The sequence below is a fragment of the Lipotes vexillifer genome, unplaced genomic scaffold, assembly GCF_000442215.2.
Source record: "Lipotes vexillifer unplaced genomic scaffold, Lipotes_vexillifer_v1.1 scaffold648, whole genome shotgun sequence".
In the NCBI taxonomy this organism is placed as follows: domain Eukaryota; kingdom Metazoa; phylum Chordata; class Mammalia; order Artiodactyla; family Lipotidae; genus Lipotes; species Lipotes vexillifer.
Genome location: NW_006797096.1, coordinates 2,577,756 through 2,596,910, shown reverse-complemented (window position 1 = coordinate 2,596,910; position 19,155 = coordinate 2,577,756). Strand labels below are relative to the sequence as shown.

Sequence of the window (19,155 nt, the reverse complement as noted above, 5' to 3'; positions counted from 1 at the left end):
CTTTCATTTAGCTGTAGGATTCCTTGATTAGTCCAGTTGTTTCCTGATAGTTTTATTACATTAGTTGAATTTTAGTGAAACCCTAAAACATTTCCTCTATACCATATATATGTATATATATGTATTTTTTCAAACTTCATTTTGCTTAACTGTTGAGTATTGAAGACAGTTCTTTAAACATAGTTTTTAAAAAAAAGCATTGTTTTGCTAGAGGCAATCCATATTCTTTCTTTTGCTTTGCCAGTAATTTTCCTAGACTTCATTGCCAAGTTTTCAATAATTTTGTGGCTATATGTCCATTTAAATAAAACTTGAAATTAATACTGGAAAACAATATAAAGTAATAGGGTGATTTTTAGCATAATCAAAATATTTTTCCTATATTTATTTTAATAGGAGCTATAGTTTGAGTATAATAAGAGGAGAGTTTTAGTGGAACTCTAATGGAAAGTTTGGGAATGACCTAGTAATATTTACATAGAAAATTATACAAGCAAACAAAGAAACATAAAAAAAGCAAGACACATATTAACTCCAGGGAAATTAAAAAATGATACAGGGCAAGAAATACGATCATTGTAAGTATATTATTAAACCCTGAAAAATAGTTACATATACATAATAATATAAACACTAAGTATTATTCTAACAAAAAAATGATACATAATATACTGGAGGACTGAGGGGAAAAGAAACGTGAAAATTGTGGGAGGAGGATGTTGAGAGTGAATATTTTTCTTCCACAATAAGCAGTCAGTAGATGATATATACATGACTTCAATGTTCATAGTAGCATTATTTACAGTAGCCAAGATATGGAAGCAACCTAAATGTCCATCAACAGATGAATGGATAAAGAAGATATATATACATACATACATATATACATGTACATACACACAATGGAATACTACTCAGCCATAAAAAAGAATGAAATTTTACCATTTGCAGCAACATGGATGGACTTGGAGGGCATTATGCTAAGTGAAATAAGTCAGGAAAGACAAATACTGTATGATATCACTTATATGTGAGATCTAAAAAAATACAACAAACTAGTGAATATAACAAAAAAGAAGAAGACTCATAGATCAGAGGACCAACTAGTGGTTACCAGTGGGGAGAGGGAAGGGGGAGGGGCAAAATAGGGATGGGGAATTAAGAGGTACAAAGTATTAGGTATAAAACAAGCTACAAGGATATATTATACAACATGGGGAATATAGCAAATATTTTATAATAACTATAAATGGAGTATAACCTTTAAAAACTGTGAATCACTATATTGTACACCTGTACTTTATATAATATTATGCATCAACTATACTTCAGTTAAAAAAATAGATAGTATCTAAAAACTAAAACAAACAAAAAAAGTAATTAGTAACATGATTTTATGCCCCAAACCAGGAAATCCCTTAAAAAGGTTGAAAGGTGGCTTCTGAAGAGTGAAAATTAGGTAGTGGGTTGGGTAGTGTACTAAATTATACCTGGGATCGAATTTATGGAGGTATATGACTGAATGACGACATAGAGAGGGTAATGCTGTTGAAAGAAGAATTTATTATTTATATTTCCTGAAAAAAAGGGACACACCACACCACACCACCCCAGAAGTTTCAGGGTGGTCAGGAGGCAGAAGACAGAAGCAAGGGGAGAGCCCAAGACAAAACCTTTATTGGAGTTGCCTTGAGAAAGGTAATGCAGGGTGGAATTCAACAGTTTAGGATTGGCTAGTCTGAATAATTCCAGCAGGCTTTGGGCTGTAGTATAGTCTCTAGTTGCCTGGTACCTGGCCCTGGGATGATTTAGGGCAGGGGAAATATTGGTTCCATGTGAGAGATAAGGAGGTGGTTAGGGCTATAGACTTGAGATTGGTTAGTTAGCCTATGAAAGATGTGCTACTATCAAGCCAAGCCCTTTGCTATCTCTAGGATCTGGCTAGCCCGGGGAGGGAAATTCTCTCCCTGGCCAGCAAGTTGTTTAAGATGTTGAAACATCCTAAAATATAGGGGGAAAAACGGTTAATACAAGTGGGAGAGAAAACATTTCTTTGATTTAGCCATTGTAAAACTGTTTGACTTTTAAACTATGTACTACCTAACTAGGATAAAATAAAATTATACTGTATATACTCTAGGACTTTAATTTGCTAAAGCTTACAAAGTAGATCTAGGTTAAAAATAAAAACATACACACCCCAAAATAAAAAGGAATAGCAAGTGGATTTAACCTAGTTTAATTGTTCTGGAAAGCTCTTGGGTAAGTGATGTTAAAACAAAACTCACATCAAAGAATGAATAGTAGAGGATTTCTGTTCTGGCCATGCCTTAGCAGCTGAGAGTAGATTTACTCTTCTCTTCTAAACAACCCTAAAACTAGTAAAATATATGAAGCAACTATTTCTTGGTATTTGACAATGGGAATTTGGAGGGCTGCAATCCTTAAGAGAAGGGAAGCACAAGAGGTGAACTCCACGTTTACAATAGCTTTCTGTCTGGCAGCAAATCTGGCACAGAGAAGTGAAACCCAAGCAGAAAGTAACAGTCTTTCTGGGTGGAGGAAGCAGAGGCTGAGCAGAGGAAACAGATGAGTTTTGGGCTGCTAAGGTGGCTGGAATTTGTAAAGCAGGGTACTAGAGAGGAGGGAGCAGCAGATAAGGAGCGCTAGAAATCTGTGTAGGTTTTCCACTCAGGTTCTTGGCTGGATCCTAAAGTGTGCACGTGCGAGGGGAGTTTGTAGGAGAAATTACAGAGAACAAGTGCTGGAGAGCTGAGAGCTGAATAGAGATTTCGGAAGTCACAAATTCAGAGTCATTGGAGTCTGATGCAGCTAAAGTGGAGAGAACTTGTTGAACATGCTTAGTATTCAGTTGAGATCCCAGAAAGGCCAGGTCTTAGGAATAAGGATCATGTCCTAAGAGTAAGGGTTAAACCTACTAGGACTAAGGACAAAAAGTGAAACAGACCTATCCTCAGACTTTTTCATAGAATCAAGATGATCTTCCAGTAGTTGATTGCCTTCCAGAAAAGAACTCAGTAGTTCTTAGAGGAAGATATAAAAACCCAGAGTCTCGGGCTTCCCTGGTGGCGTAGTGGTTGAGAGTCCACCTGCCGATGCGGGGGACACGGGTTCGTGCCCCGGTCCGGGAGGATCCCACATGCCGCGGAGCGGCTGGGCCCGTGAGCCATGGCCGCTGAGCCTGCGCGTCCGGATCCTGTGCTCCGCAACGGGAGAGGCCACAACAGTGAGAGGCGCGCGTACCGCAAACAAAAAAATGGGTAGAGGATCTGAACAGATATTCTTCCAAAGAAAACATACAAATGGCTAACAGGTCCATGAAAAGGTACTCAACATCAGTAATCATCAGAGAAATACAAGTGAAAACCACAGTGAGATATCACCCCACACCTGGTAAAATGTTGGTGAGGGTGTGGAGAAGAGGGAACCCTCGTGCACTGTTGGTAGGAATGTAAATTGTTGCAGCCACTGTGGAAAAAAATATGGAGGTTCCTCAAAAAATTAAAACTAGAACTACCAGATGATAGCAATTCCTCATCTGGGTATTTATCCAAAGAAAATTGAAATCATGATCTCAAAAAGGTATCTGCACCCTCATGTTCTTCGCAGCATTTACAATAGCCAAGACGTGGAAACAACCTAAGTGTCCATCCACAGTGAATGGATTAGAAAAATGTGGTATATATACACAATGAAATCTTATTCAGCCGTAAAAAAGAAAAAAACCCTGCCATTTGCAACAACGTGGTTGGATTTGGGCATTATGCTAAGTGAAATAAGTCAGACAGAGAAAGACAAATATGGTATGATCATTTATATGGACAATCTAAAAAAATAAAATGAGGAAATTCCCTGGTGGTCCAGGGGTTAGGACTCCATGCTTTCACTGCTGAGGACACGGGTTCAATCCCTGGTCAGGGAACTAAGATCCTGCAAGCCGTGTGGTGCAGCCAAAAAAAAAAAAGAAGAAAGAAAAAAAAAATGAACTCATAGTTAAAGAGAACAAATAGATTGGTGGTTGTCAGAGGTGGGGTTTGGGGGTGGGTGAAATGGATGAAGGTGGTCAAAATGTGCAAACTTCCAGTTACAAGATAAATAGATCTAATGTACAGCATGAGATCTAATGTACAGCATGGTGACTGTAGTTAACAATAAGATATTATATATTTGAAAGTTGCTAAGAGAGTAGATCTTAAAAGTTCTCATCACAAGAAAATAATTGTAACTGTGTGATGATGGATATTACCTAAACTTACAGTGATAATCATTTTATAATTTATACAAATATCAAATCATTATGTTGTACAGCTAAAAGTAATACAATGTGATATGTCAATAATATCTCAATTAAAAATGTTTTTAAAGGCACCTAGAATATTAGGGTGGGGAGGCATGAGATTTATTTCAAATTAGCAAAAGAGTATATGAACTTTAAAGGTCTTATAATAATGGTATTGTGTTACAAAGCTCAAGGTTGGAAGAGAGTTTCAAGCTGAGACAATGATATACACTTTATCAAAAAGTAAAAGAAAAAAGACAGAAAAGGATGTTGGATGTCTTTTGGTATTAAATGTTTGGATTACCTAGATTATTTGGGTTGGATGTTGGTTACTGGACTACCTTTGATAATGTAGTTTCAGTAGAGTATTTAGGCTAAACTTTTGAGTAGAGTTAAGAAGAGAGTGTATAGGCAATGGGTGTTTCCAAAAAATGGGTGTTTCCAAAAAATGGGTGTTTCAAAAAGTGTATTTTATGGATGTATTTGTTCAGAAATTATGTCTGAAACTCAGACTGAAAATTTAATGCTTCTTTTCATTTGTATTTTGTATCAAGGTTCCTCGACGTCAAGATGATGAGAAGAATAATATTTACTTAGAACTAATGCAACATGACAGTGCAAAATATCTTCTCTTATTAGGGAGTGTTCAGGTACATCTTTATGAAGTAATTCAGGTATGTATCAAAATTTTTTTCACCTTGGTATCACATTGTCCAGTTGGTGTTTGTTGTTAAGATTTATCTGTACCTGATGGACTCCTTTTGCTTATTATCTGTGTTATGTGCTTAGTAAACAGTGTCTTCCTCTGGCTCAAAAAAAAAGTTAGTTGGTAACAGCATAATGTTTTTTAAAAAATTTTTATTGCAGTATAATTGCCTTACAATATTGTGTTAGTTTCTGCTGTACAATACGTATACATATATCCCTTCTTTTTTGTACTTCCATTTAGGTCACCACAGAGCACTGAGTAGAGTTCCCTGTGCTATACAGTAGGCTCTCACCAGTTATCTATTTTATACATAGTATCAATAGTGTATGTACTGTCAGTCCCAATCTCCCAACTCATCCCATCCCCCACCCATTTTCCCCTTGGTATCCATACGTTTGTTCTCTATGTTTTTAAAAATTTATTTTCTGGAAGGGCAGTGATACAACCTAACAACGTAAAAGGCTAAGCATGCTTGTTTGTTTGTTTCATTTTGTTTTCTGAGATGTTTCTAAAGGAGACCCAAACCACAAACTCTCTTAATTGTGAGCACCAGTTGCACTTCAGTTCTTTTATCTTTAGCTGGGCTGCTAGCAGTCTGCCCTGTGCATGTGTCATTTAGGAGTCAGCCAAAGTTTTAGGCGGAGTTTGTACACAGATTCTGTAGTTCCTTCTCTCTCGCTGTCTACTACCGCCTGCCCTTTCCTCCAAGAAAAGATAATGATTCTTCTGAACTTTATATTTAATATTCTCTTGCTCTTTTCATAGTTTTACTACTTAATGTAAGTTACAAAAAAATAGTATTTTTTGTGTTTCTAAACATATTATGTTTCTAAGATTAATACACTTAATTTCATTAGCTAGTACTCATTTTTTCACTGCTGTATACATTCCATGTGAGAGTATTCCCCAGTTTATTTATCTATAATGTTTTTTTTTTTTTGCTGTACGCGGGCCTCTCACTGTTGCGGCCCCTCCTGTTGCAGAGCACAGTCTCCGGATGCGCAGGCTCAGCGGCCATGGCTCACGGGCCCAGCTGCTCCGCGGCATGTGGGATCTTCCCGGACCGGGGCACGAACCCGTGTCCCCTGCATCGGCAGGCGGACTCAACCACTGCGCCACCAGGGAAGCCCTATCTATAATTTTTCAATGGATATTTTGGTTGTTTTCAGTTTTTTACTATTGTGCACATTGCTGCAGTGAATTTGTTTTTGAATATATCTTCCAGTGTGTATCTGCAGAAAGTCTCTACATTATGATGAATTGCCCTCTATGAGTCTCTATGATGAACTGCTACATCGTAGGTAAAGAGACCATGTTATTTACTGATCAGAGTTACCAGAGAAAGAAATTTTGGTTATCTATGGATTTCCCCCCAAAGCCTTATGGTTTTAGCTGTGGTATATGCTACCTCTGTGTATTATCTGTCAGAATTCTTCTACAGGCACTTCTACCTTAATTAAATATTACATCATTTTCCTTATTAGAATTTCTCAGTTACCCCCTTTTGGCCAAAACTCAGATCCCAGAAGTACAAAGTTTACCATGAGGACTTTGGTCTTTTTTTTTTTTTTTTTTTTTGATGCACTTTTATTGGCTTGACGTTGGCTTGGGCTGACAGTTCTATAATAATATTTAAGCATCTGGACATCAGACAATAGAGGAAGATAAGAACTATGAGACAAATGTTTTGCATTTAGTTTGTATCCAGCCCTATTCAGACTAGGCCTAATGGGAGAATAAGTCCCATGGATGAGTTTGGCCCACCTTAAATAGCCAAGTGACCTTTTTTTAAACTTTTATTTTGAGATAATTATAGATTCACATGCAGCTGAAAGAAATAATACAGCATGATCCTATATACTCATTTTCCCCCTGATGGTAACATCTTTCAAAACTATGGTAAGTATAACCACCAAACTACAGAACGTTTCCATCTATACAAGGATCCCTTATGTTGCCCTTTTATAGCTACACCCACTTCCTTTCTGCCCTTACCCTTCCTTAACAATTGGTTACCACCAGTCTGTTCTTCATTTCTGTAATTTTCTCAATGTAACCTTTTAAGATTGGCGTGTTTTCACGTAGCGTGATTCTCTGGAGAAGCATACAGGTTACTGCATGTATCCATAGATCATTCCTTTCTGTTGTTGAGTAGTAAGTACTTCATGGTGTGAATGTACCACAATTTGTTTAAATATTCGCCCATTGGAGGATATCTGGGTTGTTTCCAGTTTTTGGTGGTTATGAATAAGTTACTATATTCACAGGTTTTTGCGTGAATATAGTGTTCGCTTCTCAGATAAATTTCTGGGTTATAAGGTAGTGTGTGTGTACCATTTTTAAAGAAACTGCCAGACTGTTTTCCATAGTGGCTGTGCCATTGTACATTCCCACCAGAAATGTATGAATGATCCAGTTTCTCAGCATCCTCATCAGCATTTGGTAGTGTCACTATTCTTTATTTTAGCCATTCTGATGGCTGTGTAGTGTCATTGTGGTATTAATTTGCAGTTCCCTAACAGCTAATAATGTTGAACATCTTTTTAGGAGGGCTTTTTTTCTCTTCTGGTTTTATTGAGATGTAATTTACATGCAGCACTGTACAAGTTTAAGGTGTTCAGCATAATGATTTGGCTTACATACCTGATGAAATGATTACCACAATAAGTTTAATGAATATCCATCATCTCCTATAGACAAAACACTAAAGAAATAGAGAAAAAAAATTTTTATGATGAGCAGAACTCTTAGGATTTACTCCCTTAATAACTTTCATGTATAACATGCCATGGTGTTCATTGTTTTTATCATGTTGTACACTACATCTCTAGTACTTATTTATCTTATAACTAGAAGTTTGTACCCTTTGACTGCCTTCATAAATTAAAAGGCCTTTTACAATTTATAATGCTAGCCAACAAAATTATGCTTATCTCTTTGGTCTCTAAAGCTTGAGCTGTATCATTTGCTATTTGGGTCACATGCAGGGATAGATTATAGACCACCTGATGATAGAACTACTAGCCATGGTAGAAATCCTCATGCAGGTTCGTAAAATCTAGTGCTTGGTTGAGTTGGAAAGACCTGATGATAAGACCCAAACTACAGATCATGTTTGGAAGCATGGGAGGGCCATCTGATTGTACAACAATTATCTCACTTGTATACTTGGAAAGTACACATGTATTATTTATGATTACCAATTGGTATCAATTGCTTTCTGAATATAATTGGCCTGATTTGGGAGGACAAAGATGCTGAATTGAATTAAATAAATCACATAATAGGTTTTGCATAACTTTATATAAAAAAAAAGTAATTGGGGTTTCCCTGGTAGCGCAGTGGTTAAGAATCCACCTGCCAATGCAGGGGACACGGGTTAGAGCCCTGGTCTGGGAAGATCCCACATGCCACAGAGCAGCTAAACCCGTGTGCCATAACTATTGAGTCTGCGTGCCACAACTACTGAAGCCCATGCACCTAGAGCCCATGCTCCGCAACAAGAGAAGCCACCGCAATGAGAAGCCCACTCACTGCAACTAAGAGTAGCCCCCGCTCACTGCAACTAGAGAAAGCCCACGCGCAGCAACGAAGACCCAATGCAGCCCAAAAAAGAAAAAAGTGATTGATCTGTACTTGTATCATTAATCCCTTGTTCCTTCCTATCCCTGATGCATTTTGGATTTCTTTGAGGCTCTGGGAGGAACCAGAAACATAAGCTAATTGTTAAGGTCTGGGGTCCAATTAAGGCATATAAGTATATTGGAGTTTATAATATTTCTGTATTGATTATAGAAGGGAATGTAATGTTAATTTTGAAATGAATTGCAGTACCATTTGTATTCATTGGTTTTGAAATGAATTGCAGTACCATTTGTATTCATTGGTTTGTATTCATCTGGTATGATCCATACCAGATGAGCCTAAGACTAGGTGATAACTTCAACAATTAGAAAGATTGATAGCTACTGTAATTATTAGAGAAAGGTGATAGAAAATTCAAAGGTGTGGAAGATTGTTAGAGTAATGCCCCCTAAAGAATCATGCCTCCCGGTATCTATACCTTTGAGTAGTCTGCAGTGCTCCCCACCCCAACTACTGCGTTTAGCCATGTAACTTGCTTTGGATGGAGCAGAATCAAATTCAGGACAGGGAACCAAGTAGCTCATTGTCACACATTGAAACTCATCAGTGGAGCTGGGTGAAGGCAAGCCTAAAACTCAGTGGATTTGGATGAGTTAGATGCACATTCAGGATGAACATTTAATTGGCTCCAATGCAGACTCAGTTGGGTAGATCTCAGTGGGACCTTCAGAAATAACTCAAAGACATTTACAATAGTTAAAAGTATGACTAAAAGTTTACTTATATATGAGGGAGGTGAATCAGTAGGTTGAGTTTTCCATCAAAAGCAGAGACACCATTTTTAAAAGAGAAGAAAAAGGCAGTCTTGGAACAGTAAGATGTTTCTCCACTCCCCACTTTGGGAAAAGGGAAGCTTTAAAAAGCAAGAAGCTATAAAGAACATGTTGACAGGATCATTAAGGAAATCAATTTCAATTACTTATGAATTTTCTGAGAAATCTTGTGACTTTATATGAAGAATATATATGATACGCTAATTTTGTGTGATGTCTGTCATTGTACCACCACCTGTTATTTTCCTCATTATAATGCCTCACCAGGAACTGAGAGGACAGGTGTTAAATAGGTTCTTGTGGATTGCTATGTTTTGGGGGTGCAGAGGACATGTAGACCAGGTGCCAAAGTTTTCACTAAATGAGAATTAGTGACCAGAATGTCTGAAAGACATTCCAGAGAGCATGAGCCTTAAAAGAGGAAAACTTTTTATCTGTATAATAAGATAACAAATAATAATATCTGGAAACAATGGAAGAGAGTATGGAGGATGCTACCCCACCACCTAAACTTGAGATATGTGGACCTTCACTTGAGGAGTCTGTAATGGAAGCAGCATCCTTAGTGGTGAGGCAGGTCTGAGCTAAAGAAAGCTGGAAATGTTTAGTGGAGCAGTTAAAGATGGAAGGTTGCTTGTCAGCTGTGGAATGGGGGTTCCATGAGCCACAGTGGAAAATGCTGGAAAGAAAGAGAACCATTGAATGTTGGATTAGATGGGAGGGCTCATAGCACAGCAGAGATGATCAGAGATGGTGACCAAGGATACCAAATGTTTCCCTGGTTAAAAAGATCCCAACAGGGATTCCCTGGTGGTGCAGTGGTTGAGAGCCCGCCTGCCGATGCAGGGGACACGGGTTCGTGCCCCGGTCCGGGAAGATCCCACATGCCGCCCGCTGGGCCCGTGAGCCATGGCCGCTGAGCCTGCGCGTCCGGAGCCTGTGCTGCGCAATGGGAGAGGCCACAACAGTGAGAGCGAGCGAAAAAAAAAAAAAAAAAAAAAAAAAAGATCCCAACAGTCCCCAAGAGATGAGAGAAGCACTCCGTTCTGTCATGAGTCAGCCTATCATGTAGATTCATGTTTAACCCCTCAAAAGGAGTGCAGGCCTGGCAGTTCCTCTAAGTATAAGCAGCAGGAACATTTTTCTTTAAAACATAAATGTAAATATTAACATTTATTTCTGGTACAACCTGGAATTTTTATTTTCTTCCAAACATTCATTATTTTTGTATTTTAGCTATTAAATTTATATGTGCATTAAACATCATTACCTGATTTTTTTAAATTTATGAAATGATTTAGATAATATACAAGGGACTACATCAGTGATTCTATATTTAAGAATTTTATTGTTTGTTACTTTTTCTAGAAAGGGTGCTTTACTGAAGAACTCCGAATGTTGAATAAAAGCACAGTAAGAACTTTACTGAAACTTCCAGAGCTTTGTGCACACACTTAACATTTCATGTAACTTTATTCTGATATTGTTTTTATTCTTTTGTTACCCTACCAGTCACTGTTTGGACTAATGGAAATATATTAAATAGAACGTATAATATTTGCTCACAATCTTCATCTCCACCGTTTTTTAAAATGCTGCTATCTTACTGCTAAATGGTGAACACAAAAATTAGAAATCATTGGGTAAGAGAGGAAAACGCCTCTGGCTGCTTCTTTGCATAGCCTTAGGATCCTCACATACTGAATTGAGGAAATATTATTTTCCTCCTTAAGGAGTTTCTAAAGAGTTGTTTACAGTTCTTACTTGAATTCCTTTTTAAGTACTTAAAAATTATTATCTTGATTAACTGATCATCTACTCAGAGAGGCTTCTGCTGCCAATAGCTAGATCGGGGATAGGAAACATAAAAAACAGAATGATGGACATTTGAGGGCATAACCTCTGACACCCTCCTTCATTTCACATATGAGCCAGCTGCGGTTCAGAGAGATGAAATCACTTGTCTAAATCAAAATTTTATCTGAAAATGGAAGTGGAGATGGGAAAAGTGTGAATAAATACTTAAAAATATTATATACATGGATATGAATACATATATACATATGTATATATGTATCTCTGTATAATTCTATTCACAATTGTAAATTGATATTTTTCATATTTTAATCACGTAATATTCCTTAACTTTAATGTAAGATTTTTAACATTTCAGTAATGCCATAGATTCTCGTATAGGAGTTACTTGTGTAAATTTTTTTTTTTAATCAAGAGATTCATGCTTTGGTTTTTCTAACTTATAGATTTGTGAGGTAAAAATATCACTTGTTATCACCTCTCCATTAAAATATCTTTCTGATCAAACAATAAAATAAATTTGGCACATGTTTAGTTTATCTGCAGGGCAGAAGTGGAATTTATGTTCTCCTATGGAAACTTTGGTTATGGATTTTCACATCAGGTTAGTTCCCCTCTTTTAAAAATAATTCTACTGCAGCTCTTCAGTTAAATCATCCTCCTGAGCCTCTATCCTTTCCAGTTTGATAAAATCTTTAAAATATTTTTAAAAGAATACCATTTTTCTCTAGCCTAAAGAAAAATGAAACTTTACCATTGTTTGTTTATACATTTTTAAATAATATTTTATTCAAAATGTCTTATTATAATACTTTTCTGTGCGTGTACACACACACTTACGTAATTGACAACAAAATTAAGTATTTAAGAAATGAATGTGGATTTTTATATCTAAAAATAACCATTAAAATAGTCATTGATGTTATTCAGATATTTTGTACTTTAATCACATATAATCCTTTCTCCCCATGATTATTTCAACATCAACCCTTCTTGATTCATCAAGAGAGTAATATGCCCAAAGAAGGTATCTTCCTAGGTTTAGCCTGCCCCTTTAAATTTACTACATATATCCATGTTGCAGAGAAAATTTTTGAACATTAACCTATATCCTTTTCTTTCATTATGTCCTCAGGCCGGATTCCTAGAATGGAAATCATTGTCAGTAATGGCCTTTTCAAGGAATTGTTCTAGAAAAAATGTACCAACATATATTCTTACCAAGTGTTTGAGAGAAATCTTGATATCCCTGGGTACTTTCACAGCTTTGGGGCATTTATAAATTCAGTCCCATTAGTACTGCAGTTATATAGGAGAAATGACCCTATACATATAATCTTTATTACATATAATCTTTAATTTTCAGTTTTTGCTCTTTTTCATATTCTTGGCTATTTTTTAATTAGGAATTAATAATTGAGAGTCGGTACATCAGTCTTATTAAATAAGTCTACTGCTGTGTGTTAACAGGGAAATCCCTGTAAAATGTATTTTTAAATTTTGCCTGTGGTATATCATAATGTTTTTTAATACATTCTGAATCACAGGTAAGTAATATATTGATGAAAGCCACTAGACAGAAGCTTTTTTTCTTTTTCCCCTTTCTGCTTTGATTTTTCTTTCTTTTCATTTTGCCTATTTTCTTATCATAAATTAGGTCTTATAGGGATCCCTAATCAGTCCTAAACTGTGTCACAAAAGGCTTAGTCCTTTTTGTGACAAAGTTTATGAGTACCAAGTTCAGAGATAGGTGTTATATCTGGATATAACATGTAACAATCCCATTCTAAGGGAGATAGATCCTTTTCAAATAAGACTGGGCAAATACTGTATTGTTTTATGTAGGTGGACTCTACTAAAAACTAGGAACAAAGGCATTGTAAGGAAAAGAGTGGGAAATTTAATAAAAGTTCTATTTGATTTTATGTCCATGAACTTTTCAGTAACATAGTCCCCTACTTACCTATCATGATAATGTATAAAGAGGACTGGCACTGGAGGAGATAAAGTTGCATTCAAATGTTGGCTCTCATGCCTGTTGGGTAACCCTTGAACAATTACTGATCTTCAGTATTATCTGTAAAATAGGCATAGTTATCTACCTCATAGGATTATTGGGATGATTAAATAATATTAAAGATGCAAAATTATTGGCAGATAATTAGTGCTCAATGTTAATTCTTCCTCTCTTAATTCCTTTCCTCTTTATATATATCATTTAAGTCCTGGGGGATAGTAGTATTAGGATGAACTGGAATTGTAAGTAAACAGTGTTAATATATACTTATTATTTTCCTCAGTTAAAACCTCTTCAGAAAATTATTAGGCCATCTATGTTTATGAATATTGCACCACCTCCAGAAAGAACAGACCCTGTGACGTAAGTGTTAAAGTCTTATTAGCACAGTTATATCATGTGGCATTTAAAATATGTAATCCATTTGATGGATAATTTTGGTTGTCTTAAGACATGGCCAGAATGAACTAGACTCCAAGATAAAGAAAGCAGTGAATTGTTTTGTTTAAGGGGGAAGATATTTTGAGTTTCTGGGTGTAGCCCTGGAGAGAGGAGTTGAGGAGGTCTGGAGATAAGAAAAGAAGAGAAGGGTTGCCAACTTCATGGCTGAAGGAGGGAAGGGAGGGTAAGCCTAACGAGGAAAGTTGGCCAGTGAGATGTTCCTTTTGCAGAAAGAGGTGAGGAACTTTTAAGAACAATATGCCTAATAGTTGCCAGTTTTCTGCTCTGCAGTATGGTAGCATTACCCCCCACTTCCACACACTCCAGTTGTTACTTCCAAATTTTCAGCAAAAAGCCTATGGTCAAAAAAATGCAATTAGCAGGCCAAAAGTAACTTAACATATAGTATGTCAATTAGTCTTGCAATTTCAACAGTAAAAATAGATCAAAGAAAAATGAGCACCTGAAAGAGAGGTATTTAATCTATTGGTGCTATCCAAGAATAAGGAATGGAAAATACTTGAAATGAGATTGAAGAAATTAGGTATAGAATAGGAAATTATATTCTGAAGTGCTGATCAGCACTGGGTATTATCATTAAGAATAAATTTTGTCCATTTGGTATTGGTGATTTGTTGACATAGCAAAGTTTAATGTTTTTCTTATGTTTATTGATTATTATTTCCTTATTTATCCATTGATTCAATAAACATTTATTGAATGTTTGCTATACCCCCAAGGCACTAAAAATATGAAGATAAATGAGGCTTGGTCCCTGCCCTCAAGTACCTCATGGTTTAATGCAAAGGTAACATGTAAAAAAAAATAAGATAATACAAATGAGATGGAGCCCTTCTAGAGGTTAACATAGAGGTCTGTGGGACACAGCCAAGGGACTTCCCATACTTCTTGGGGGAGTTAGGAGGAACGTATTATCAAGTAAGGATCCACAAAAGAAAGAGTGCTTGATGTAAGACTTGAAAAATGAGTAGTGGTGCATCAGGTTGATTTTGTAAGGGCGAGGAGACACATTCCCCAAAGACGGCACATAAGTACAAGGTGGGAGCCATAAGAGGCTATGTTATAATGGGGAACAGTGAGTAGTTTGTTGTGGGTTGCAAAGCGCATAGGAGCAAGGAAAGGAGCGATGGGAGATGAGATGAAGCAGTGGTCACGGGCAAGATATGGTGGTCAGGAGGTGAAGCTCTAGAGTCCAGACTACATGGACTCTGCCAGGTACTAGCTGTGTGACCTTGGGCAAGTTACTTTGGCTCTTTGTGCTTCATCTATTGAACAGGATAAAAATAACAGCTACCCAATTGAGTTATTGTAATGATTAAATAAGTTAGATATAAAGCACTTGGAACATGGTAGCAAATAGAATTCTCAGTTGTTAGCTACTTATTAAAGTAATAAATGTTTTATCATCACCATCATCATCACTGTAGGTTTATGCTTCTCAAATGTGAGTAAATTTTACTCTTTTGAGTCCTCAGGGGTGTGTCAGGGCAACACAAAGCACTGGAAGATATGGTGCATCTTTCTGGAGTATTACTTTTGCTCAAAGATTTTGAGAGGGAAAATATTACTTAAAATTAACATTTATATATTATGCAGTAGAATTAAGAAGTCACAAATTTTCAAGATAACAAAATGATTCCAAGATGTGTGGTTTGTGTCTGATTGCATTGTTACACCTCCAGCGACCTTCACTGTCCTCTACCCACAGGAGTTCTTTATTGGAAAAATTTGGAAGTGCTTCAGATGTAGAACCATTGAAGAATTTTAAGTAGGGGAAATGCCATGATCAACTTGCATTTTATGTGATCCTATCAATAGGATTGAATATGGACAGAAGTAGCTTAGTATTGGATTGGAGGAAGCTGTTGCATTAGTCTACATGAGAGATACTGACAGTCTGGACTAAGGCGATGACTTGGTGGGTGTGACAGTTAATTCGGTGTGTCAAACTGACTGGGCCAGGGGGTGCTCGGATATTTGGTCAAATATTTTTCTGGATGTTTTGAGTGAGATTAACATTTAAATCAGCAGACTGAGTAAAGCAGATTGCCCTCACTAATGTGGGTGGGCTTCATCCAATCAGTCAGACAAAACTTCTGACCCTTCCCTGAGTAAGAGAGAATTCCTCCTGCCTTATTGCCTTTGACTGAAACATTGGCTTTTTCCTGCCTTCGGACTTGAATGGAAGCATCAGCTCTTCCTGGATCTTGAGTCTGCAGACTTTTGGACTAGAACTATGTACCGTTGGCTCTCCTGGCTCTCCAGGTTGCCCAGTCATCTTGCAGATCTTTGGACTTGTCAGCTTACATAATCACTTAAATTAATTCCCTATAATGAACTTCTCTCTCTGTCTTTCTCTTTCTCTCCCACTCTCTCCATCTTATTGGTTCTGTTTCTCTGAACAGCTCTCACTAATACAGATTTTGATACCGAGTGTGACTCTAGAGAAACAGAAGATTAAGGACAAGTTTTCTGAATTGGTTCTGGGGTTTGTGGAATTAGCTCTCTAATCCGATTATAGATTGAAAAACTCTAATGACTCTGTTTCTAGTGGTAAAGAGACACTGATAGTCCATGGCGTGATCTGGCAATAGCGATGTGAAAAATATCACCCACTGGATACCCCTAATCAAAGCAAAGAAGCAAAGATATGGGTGACTATATATATGATACTTTCAAACATTTTTGTCAAACTAATGAAATAATGAATTGGCTGGGTATTCCTAATGTTGATGGACAAAGGTGAGAAAAGAACGAGCTCAAGGATTCAAATTCCCAGCTCAAGCATTGTGTAAATGACCTGAAATCTTCCATGTATGCCCTGAAGGAGACCCTTATCTCCTATAGCCATAATACTAAGATTGCTGAAAATCGAAGCCAGAATTTCATCCTGCTGCTGCCTGAATTACAACGCAAATTGAGCTCCCAGCCTCACAGGGTGTCTACTGTTAAAGTGAGGTTATTGGTTGGGAATAAGTGGGACCCTTAAAGTTGGAATGGGAAAATAGGAGAAGACTCTGATGAAGCTGGGGATGCTGAGCCCATAAATTCTGATATATCTGCTTTGCCAGGTGAAGTGACCTCTCAAACCCAGTGGAAGAGACCTCTCCACCCCCAGCAAAAGTGGTAGTGGCCTTTCCACCCCATCTGAGGGCATTAACCCTGCATTACTTGAAGAAATAGTAATGGCCTCTTCTGAGGCAGTTGCCATGCAAGACGATGTTGATTCTCCTCAAGACTCACCCCCACGGCCCCCCTTTGCTTCTAGGCCTGTAACTAGACTCAAGTTCCAGCAAGCCCTTAAAGGTGAGGTTCAAAGTGTGACCCACGTGGAAGTACACTACACTCCAAAAAGAACTGCTTGAGTTTTCTAATTTATATATATAAAAATCCAGGGGGGGCTTCCCTGGTGGCGCAGTGTTTGAGAGTCCGCCTGCCGATGCAGGGGATGCGGGTTCGTGCCCCGGTCCAGGAAGATCCCATGTGTCGCGGAGCAGCTGGGCCCGTGAGCCACGGCCGCTGAGCCTGCGCATCCGGAGCCTGTGCTCTGCAACGGGAGAGGCCACAACAGTGAGAGGCCCGTGTACCGCAAAAAAAAAAAAAAAAATCCAGGGGACATGTGAGGGTATGGGGATATTAAAGGTATGGGATAATGGTGGCAGGATCATAAAGTTGGATCATATCAAATTTATGGATATGGGCTCAATAAGCAGAGATTCTACGTTTAGTTTGCAGCTTGGGGAGTTACAAAGGACTCTAACACTTTGTTGGTTACTGAAACATGGACCAAAAGATAGCCCACTGTGAGTGAATTGAAAATGCCAGATCTACTTTAGTTTAATGTAGAGGAAGGAATTCAAAGGTTTAGGGAGATTGTAGTGTTAGAATGGATCTGTCATTTAGGACATACTTATTCACTCTGGGAGGCTCCAGAGGACACACCTTTCACCATGACGGTGACAAATAAGTTTGTGAGGGAAGCCCCACCCTTGAAGAGCCCTGTGATTGCTCTTCTCTGTAGGCCAGTGGGAACTGCAGTCACTGAACTGGAAAACCTAAATGAGCTGGGAGGAATTGGATCCTGAAGTGGCAAGGTGGGTGTGGTTACTGTGATGGACAGCAGGGTCAAAGCAGCAACCAAAATAGTCTGATTCATGTCGACCTATGGCATTGGCTAGTTGATCATGATATTCCTAGAAATAGAATATACAGGAAGGCTGCTAAATTCTTACTTGATCTGTATCAGCAGAAAAGTTCTAGGTCAAATGAACAAAAGTCTAACCTAAATCATAAAAACAGAGGTCCTCAGTCAATTCCCAGTTTGAACCAGTTTACAGACCCAGAACGCTTTGAATGAAGGGGAAGCCTGATCCCCTTGAGGAGAGACCTCAGTACAGTGCCAAAAATTATGTTAATCTTTCTCCCAGCATTCCCCCAAAGGAACTACAGCCTTTTACCAGGGTAACTATGCATCAGAGAAAAGGAAATAGAGTTTTCAGAGACTACTGGACCCTGGCTCTGAACTGACACTAATTCCAGAAGACCCAAAATGTCACTGTTGTCTACCAGTTAGAATAGGGGCTTATGGAGGTCATGTGGTCAATGGAGTTTTAACTCTGATTCATCTCATGGGGGACCCAGTGGGTCCCCAAACCCATCCTATAGTTATTTCCCCACTTCCAGAATGCATAATTAGAATATATGTATTCAACAGTTGGTGAATACCTTCCCTGTCCTGTGGAATGAGGGATATTACAGTGGAAAAGACTAAATGGAAGCCACTAGAGAGAGCTACCACTAAGAGTAAACGAAAAGCAATACCTGGAAGGATTTCAGAGATTAGTGCCACCATAGGGATTTGAAAGGTGCAGGGATGGTGGTTCCCATCACAACCCCATTCAACTCACTTATCTGGCTTGTGCAGAAAAGAGATGTATCTTGGAGAATGACAGTAGATTATTGTAAGCTTAACCAGGTGGTGACTCCAAATGCAGCTGCTGTACCAGTTGCAGTTTCATTGCTTGAGCAAATTAACACACCCCTTGGTACCTGATATGCAGCTCTTGATCTGGCAAATGCTTTTTTCTCCATACTTGTTAATAAAGACCATCCAAAACAGTTTTATTTCCACAGGCAAGACCAGCAGTATACCTTCACTGTCCTACCTCAGAGATACATCACTCTCCAGCCCTATGTCATAATATAGTAGACAGGAACCTTGATTACTTTCTCTTACGTAAGATATCACACTCACCCTTGCAGTAATGACATTATGCTGATTGAACCTAGGGAGCAAGAAGTGGCACTATTCTAGACTTATTGGTAAGATATTTGCATGTCTGAAGGTGGGAAATAAGTCTGATAAAATTCGAGGGCTTTCTACCTCAGTGAAATTTTAGGGATCCAGGTATGGGGCTTGTCAAGATATTCCTGC

General features: G+C 38.0%; 1 protein-coding gene across 1 annotated transcript in view; it reads left to right on the top strand.

The window, feature by feature from the left end:
* LOC103081113 (amyotrophic lateral sclerosis 2 chromosomal region candidate gene 11 protein) overlaps positions 1-19,155 on the top strand; it is a 142,615-nt gene that overhangs the window by 25,689 nt on the left and 97,771 nt on the right. Inside the window, 4 exon segments of the mRNA XM_082931462.1 lie at positions 4,855-4,974; positions 10,796-10,840; positions 11,778-11,846; positions 13,543-13,622. Of these exon segments, the coding sequence (XP_082787588.1) occupies positions 4,855-4,974; positions 10,796-10,840; positions 11,778-11,846; positions 13,543-13,622 (314 nt within the window).